Below are 7500 nucleotides of genomic sequence, written 5' to 3'. Positions count from 1 at the left end.
CAGAGAGTGCAATATCTGTCTGTTTGTTTTGAATGCCCTATATATATGCGTGTATGCGTATGTGTGACTGTGTGCTTGCGTATCTGTGTGTGTGTGTGTGTGTGTGTTTGTTTCTGTGTTTGGGTGGTTGTATGTGTATGTGTTTGGATGTGTGTATGTGACTCTGTACGTGTGTGTGTTTGAATGTGTATGTGCTTGCGTTTGTCTACACATGTGTGTGTACGTGTTTGTGTCCAAAAGCGTATGTGTGCGGGTGTGTGTTTACATATACAATTCTATGTATGTCTGGGTACCTATTCTGTCAGTTTTATGCACGGAATCGCATGACGTCATAAACTAATATTGATTCACTGTTGATGTTGATTTTAGCCTCTCAGATTTAAATGAAATGCTGTGATTGATACAGCCCTGATTCTAAAAGTAGGTTGGTGTAAAATTTACTTAGAAACTGATCGATCTCCTAATAATTTAATGTGTAATAACCTAATATTTAAAATGAATTCTCAGATTAATCAATAGATCCCTTTCTAAAGAACAATAGGTTTGAAATTTTGATGAAACAGAATGAAGCTGCGGTGATGGTGAAGCTTTTAATGGCGGAGGATATGTTTTCTTTAATACTGCATACCTTTATGAGGGTATGGCGGAGAGAGAGAGAGAGAGAGAGAGAGAGAGAGAGAGAGAGAGAGAGAGAGAGAGAGAGAGAGAGAGAGAGAGAGAGAGAGAGAGAGAGAGAGAGAGAGAGCGCACATGAGATAAAGTTGAATTTAAAAAAATATATATATTGTTATCATTTTATAGTACTAATAACACTAACAACAAAGATGATATTAATGATGATAATGAAGATAATAACAATAATGATGATAATAACAATGAAAATGATGATAAAGATTTTGTTATTGCTATCATCATTATCATATTTTTATTACCATCACGATCAAAGTCAAACAAATAAAAGGAGAAAAACAAACAAAGACAAAAACAAGAACACACAGAACGTCGAAGTCTGAACAATAAATCCGAGACAGAAACTACACATCAATACAGACCCTACGTCACAACATGGACTCCTGACTGAGTGGAATTCGGCAAGTCAATAAGCCTGTTTATATGCGGAACTAATTACACATATTTCTAGGTCTGCATATGTTATTTGCAAGACAATAAAATGTCGGAGTATTGCTAAGTAAACAAGCGATATTCTTACTCTTCGTGCATGAATAAGACAAGCCTGTGCACGTGGGGTTTACACAATACGGATATAATTTTTCGTGGGTAAACATGTATATGTAAGGTTCCAAGTGTGTAAACAAGTGAAAGCGTAATTCTTCGCTAATAGTTCGTGTACATCAGCTTAAAGTGGGTGCGTATGTATATCTGAGTGCCTCGGTGAGCGTTTTGTTTTGTTTGTATATACTCAAAAAGGAATGAGCAGAGTGAATTGATGAATAAATGCATATATATAAAAAAATTGACCTAAAGTGAAAGAGCTTAGGCTGCTTAGAGTTTGCGTGTTTGTGTGTTTGTGTGTGTGTGTGTGTGTTTGTGTGTGTGTGTGTGTGTGTGTGTGTGTGTTGTGTGTGTTTGTGTGTTTATCTATGTGTGTTTGTGTGTTTCTGGATGTACATAACTAGTCGTCAACCTTTGTATACACACAGCCAGTATATCAAGTGTGCCACAATTCCTGTAAAACCCGATTCGCCCTTACTGACAAGTGACAGACAGACAATGGGGGGTTTATAAGAATTTACAGGGACTACTGTTATGATAGATTAAGGTCTAAAAGGTTACTGAATCCATTCTTTATGTGAAAAAAATGATTATCTATTTCCAAACTGGATATAAACACCTTCATTGATAATACGATCCCTCAAAATTATTGTTTTCTCATATTACCATTTATTGGTAATGTGTGTAATCAACAATTCAACGCTACCTTCCGCTTGTTATTGTTACTGTTTGTTGTTGTATGCAATATTGCAACTTCGCCTTGGTTTCGGGACCGGCAATTTCGAGCGCTATCAATCTTCATTCACCTTAATTCCGGAATGTAAATTCAAGATGGCGGCACACTCCGGCATTCGCCCGTCCCTCTATTCTCTCTTCCAGTTTTCCCTTGACTTTATCTGTCTTTCTCTCTTCCTCCATTTCCTCCTCTCCCCTCATTTAGGAAGGAAAGAGTCCCACTTGACGAAACAAAATATAATCGACAGCCTCAAGAAAGAATGATGATATATATATACACTTCTGGAAGAATATCTATCTCCTTTTCCCTCTCCCTGTCTTTCTTAAATAAATAAATAAGTAAGAAAAAAAAAACAATAATTTCCAAACCAATTTCCGCGATTACTTCACCGAAAACCGGGGTGAAATTTTGCCAACAAAGGGAGACTTATAGCATTCATGACCGGATGAATATTACGATTTATTCCGACCGCGATTGGACCGTACCTCATCAAACCCACAGGCTCGTCCGGGTCGCTGATCGTCCCTCCAGAAGCGTCGAGCGAGGGACGATCAGCCCGGACTGACTCACTTGTCCGTCAGGTTACCGATGAGTCAAAGCGGGAAGGCACAGGTTCAGGTTAGCGAGGTTGGACTGTAATATGGTATATATAAGTTACAATCTACATCGTTATTGCAGTGTTATTGAGTCATTTATCTCTTGCCTGGCACGACATCCTATTATTCCCAGGTGTAAGTTATGTACGCTAGGAAATTATGTATTGAATCCACTCTCCCCCTCCCCCCATCCCCACCACACACACACATCTCCCCCTTTTCCCTCTCTCTCTCTCTCTCTCCTTCTCTCTCTCTCTCTATCTATCTCTATCTATCTATCTATCTATATCTCTCGCTTTCTTTTCTTGTATCTTTTACCTCTCGCTCTTCTCGCCTTTCTTCTTCTCATCTCTTCCCTTCGTTCTATCTCGCTCGCTCGTTTTCTCGCATCTACATTCTCTCCTCCATTTATCTGCCTATTTTCTATTTCCTCTCGCCTTCCCTCCCTCGGGCTCTCTATCTCTCAATCACTCCTCTCTCTCACTCTCGCTTTTTCTCTCCCTCCTTTCTCTCTTTCCTACTCTTTCTCTCCCTCTAACTCCATTTTTCTCTCAAGTGTTTTATCCCAGAGGAAATGAGGGGGGGGGGGGGGGGGGGCCAAGGGGGAGGAGCAAAAAGGTAAGAGAGAAGGGGGTGAGGGGGGCAGTGAGGGGGGTGAAAGTAAAGAATGGGGGGAAGGAGAAGGTTTGGGAGGGGGAGGGGGTGGAGGGGTGAGGAAACAATAGGTTTGAGAATAAGGGAGGAGAAGGTGCGGGGGGAGGGGGGAGGGAGAAGGAGTACGGAGGAGGGAGGGGGAGAAAGAGGAGGAGTTTGAACCAGGAGAGAAAGAACAATGAGGGGGGGGGGTGAGAATAAGGACGGAGGGAGAAGGGGGGAGGGGGGGGAGTTGAGGGAGGAGAGGTGTGGTAAGGGAGATAGAGGGGAGGGGGGGGGGGGGGCGGGGGGGGAGTTGAATAACTCGGACCTCGACTCATAGCCTTTCTACCTGATTTGATATGAGATTATCTCCCCCCCCCCCCGCCCCCCTACGAGTTGGGATTTTAATCATGACATAACGTGTTTCATGGTGAGGAAATTTAATATGGGATAGATATTTATATATATACATATTTTTTTCCCCTTCTATTTTCATTTTTATTCACCTTCTTTTATAGAAGAAGCGTTATATAGTTACTATTTATCATTCATTTGATATTTATCAATCATTATTTATATTGTTTTCGTGGGGAGGGGGGGGTTTCATGGGGGGAGGGGGTAATAAATCCTCACACTAACTAATTGTAAATCATTTATTACTAAAGATAGTATTTTAAACTATGTGTTATCTTTTTAACTATGTTATATACTTCAGTATCATTAATTTGATCAATTCAACACCAGGATTACCTAATTTTTATACAGCCTTTCCCTCTAGGATCAGTCTTTGATAGGATAAATCTCTCGTTTAGTTTCCACTATGATATAGTTATTATCAAATCCACTATAACATCTGTTATATTCATTCTAGCACATGCATGCTTGTGATAACATCTCTGCAACACTTAATTACTTCTAACCTTATATACCTTAATTAATGTACCGTAAATGAAAAAAATGTAAATATGGCGATATGTCTTCTTTTTTATAATCAAATCTTTGTCTTTTTTTTATCTTTTTTTTTATCGATCTTTTTTATCTTTTTTTTCTGTTTTATTTTCCTTTACGATTACGCAATCAATAAAGTTAAAATTTATCAAATCTACTGTGATTTAACGCACTGTGTTTTCTAATGGATTCCAGGTTCCCACTAGGTTCTCAATAATCACTAGGTACTTCCCAGGAGGAATTATCTCATCACATAGAATAATCATCGAGAGGATGATAATGAATAAAGAAGAGGACGAAGGGGGGGGGGAGAGGAAGGGGGTGGGGAGAGGAGGAGGTGGTGGTGGTGGTGGTGGTGGAGAAAGAGGAGGAGGTAGTGGTGGTGGTGGTGGAAGAGGAGGAGGTAGTGGTGGTGGTGGAAGAGGAAGAGGAGGAGGAGGAGGAGGAGGAGGAGGAAGAAGAGGGGGACAAGGAGGATAAAGAGAAGAATAAAATAATAATATCAAGAAGAAGAAGAAAGAAGGAGAAGCAAAAGAAAAAAAAAGATAAGAAGGGGAAGAAGAAGAAGGAAAAGAAGAAGAATGAAAGGAAAAGAAGAAGAAGAAGAAGAAATAGAAGAAGAAGAAGAAGAAATACAGACAAGAAGAAAATGGAAAAAAAGAAGTTTCGAGAATATGTGATGTAAACAAAGCGGTCAGGATAGTCTTCGAAAATCAGTTTAATCGAAGAGAGTAAGGGAGTGGGGGAGGAGGGGGGAGGGGAAGAGAGAAGGGGGACGGAAGAAGGGAGAGAAGTAAGGTAGGAGGAAATGAGGATAGCATGAATAGAGAAAAGAAAGAGAAAGGAAGGAAGGGAGGACGGAAAGAATGATAGGAAGAAGGAAGGAAAAGGGGGTAGGAGGTGTAAAAGAGGGATTAGGAAGCAAGGAAAATACCCAACTCCCGTACCAAACCTCCATTTTTCCCTCCCTCCCTTCAATATTACTTCCAATTCCCTCCTCCAACCCTCCTTCCTCTCCCCTTCCTCCTCCTATAAACCCCCACCTCTTTCCCTCACACCCTTCTTCCCTCCCACCCCCTCCCACTCACCCTCCCACCCCCTCCCACTCTCCCACTCACCCTCAACCCCTCCTTCCCTCCCACCCTCCTTCCCTTCCACCCTCCCTTCCCACCTTCCCACCCTCCTCCCCTCCCACCCTCCCTTCCTTCCAACCTTCCCACCCTCCTCCCACTCAACCTCCCTCCAACCCCCTCCCACTTACCCTCCTTCTCACTCCGCTCCCTCCAACCCCCTCCCACTTACCCTCCTTCTCACTCCGCTCCCTCCAACCCCCTCCCATTCACCCTCCCTTCCCTTCCACCCCCTTCCACCCTCCGCTCCCTCTCTCCCACCCCCTCCCATTCACCCTCCCACTCACCCTCCCTCCGCTCCCTCCTTCCCCTCTTAACTTCAATTCCCTCCCGTATTTCCCGCCGCGGACTTTTGAGCGACGACTCCGCGAATGTTTGTTATCGGTCCGTCGCCGTGAAGCCACTATCGGGGCAATGGGCCGGGTCATTAGCGATATCGGGAAAATTATCGGCCACGAAATTCTTCATCCGGGAGCTTATCTGATAGGGGGGAGGGGGAGGATGGGAGGGGGAAGGGGAGGCTGGGTTCAGGGGGTAGAGCGGGTGGAGAAGGGGTGTGAGGGGTTGGGGAGGGAGGAACTAGGACGGGGGGGGGAGGGGATTTGAAAAGAAGAAGAGGATATTATGATGTTATGGCTTTCTCTCATTGGGTTTGGTTTTCTCTTTCTCTTTCTCTCTCTCCTTCTCTCTCTCTTTTTTTTTCTCTCTCTCTTTTCTCTCTCTCTCTTCTGTCTCTCTCTCTCTCTCTTTCTCTCTCTCTCTCTCTCTTCTGTCTCTCTCTCTCTCTTCTTGCTCTCTCTCTTCTCTCTCTCTATCTATATCTCTCTTTCTCTTCATACCCTGGCCCTCTATAGAAATAATGAAAAAAGAGGATTAAAACGAAAAGAAAGATTAAAAATAGAAAGCCAATATATATGTATATATATATGTACAGTATATGTATATATATATATATATATATATATATATATATATATATATATATATGATGAAGCAAAAAAAAAAAAAAAAAAAAAAATCACACAAAGAAAGAAAGAAAAAAAAAAAGTGAGAAAAAAAAACGCAAAAACCGAAAAAGAAGCCCCCCTTTTTCATAGAAGAGAAAAAAAAAAAAAGACGAAAAATAATAATAGGAGGGACAATATCTCACCGTCCGCCATAGCTCATCCTCCGCCGCTATTGTTCGCAGGTGTCTTGTCGAGCTTAATGGGTTTCGAGGCCCCCCCCAAAAAAAAGTTTTTATCATCATAATTCACACAGGTGTAAATTTATGGAAGCTTTCATATCCTGGATTATACGCGCATATGAGTTGTTGGGAGAATTATCTGCATCTGATCGGTATTGCTGGAGAAACAAAAAGATGGTGTGTAATTTGTTTATTAACTGCGCTGGAGGGATGGGGAGGGGGAGGGGGTTGGTTAGGGGGGGCTAGGGGGGAAGGTGGTTTTGGTTAAATGGGGGGGGCAGGGGGAGGGAGGTAGGGGGGAGGAATGGGGGGATTTTGTGGTGGGAGTGGGGGTTGGGGCGGGGGTATGGAAGAAATGGGGTAGGGATGGAGCTGGGGGTAGGGGTACGGGGATGAGGTACCTTTGTGGGGAGCATGGAGGGGGAGGGGGTGTTCCTGAGGTTGTGGCATGGGAGGGGAGCTCTGGGGGAGGGAGAGCGGTCTTACAGAAAATGGGGCGGGTATCCTTCAGAAAGAGGGGGAAGTGGGGGGTGGGGGTGGAGGATCACCAAGAAGGAATGATGAATATTAATAACGATAATGATGATAGTAAGAATAATAACAGTGATGAGGATAATAACAATAATCCAGATAATAACAATGATAATGATATTAAGACGGATAGCAATAATGATAATAAAGAGAGGGACAAGAAAAGGGTATATCAGTTAAAAATAGTTGTGCACACAGACCTACGTCCACGCACACACACACACAACTTGGCACATTAACATGAACACTTTTCTCGTGATGTAAGATTAATGGCGGGAGGGATGTACATCACGGCCATTGCAATAAGTCACACCAATTATAGTTACAATATTCCGACACACAGATGCACACACACGCACACACAAACATGCATAAAGTGAAACGGAAATACTCACATATTGATGCACATGTAGATACACCTACTCGCAAACACACACACACACACACACACACACACACACACACACACACACACACACACACACACAGACTCTCTCTCTCTCT

The 7500-nt window shown here is 42.7% G+C and overlaps 2 protein-coding genes across 7 annotated transcripts in view; both read right to left on the bottom strand.

Annotated features, from left to right (window-relative positions):
* The window catches only part of LOC122242079 (homeotic protein ultrabithorax), an 865946-nt gene that overhangs the window by 526552 nt on the left and 331894 nt on the right, over positions 1–7500 (bottom strand). The gene's annotated exons all lie outside the window — the stretch shown is intronic.
* The window catches only part of LOC147467960 (uncharacterized), a gene marked incomplete at its 5' end in the record, with an annotated part of 29897 nt that overhangs the window by 10642 nt on the left and 11755 nt on the right, over positions 1–7500 (bottom strand). Inside the window, one exon of the mRNA XM_086556144.1 lies at positions 6538–6623. Coding sequence (XP_086412270.1) covers positions 6538–6623 — 86 coding nt within the window. The remainder of the gene's footprint in view (positions 1–6537; positions 6624–7500) is intronic.

Source organism: Penaeus japonicus, unplaced genomic scaffold (assembly GCF_977035675.1).
Source record: "Penaeus japonicus unplaced genomic scaffold, GWHDUDI00000001_assembly GWHDUDI00000032, whole genome shotgun sequence".
Lineage (NCBI taxonomy): Eukaryota > Metazoa > Arthropoda > Malacostraca > Decapoda > Penaeidae > Penaeus > Penaeus japonicus.
This window is presented reverse-complemented; position numbering and strand designations above follow the sequence as displayed.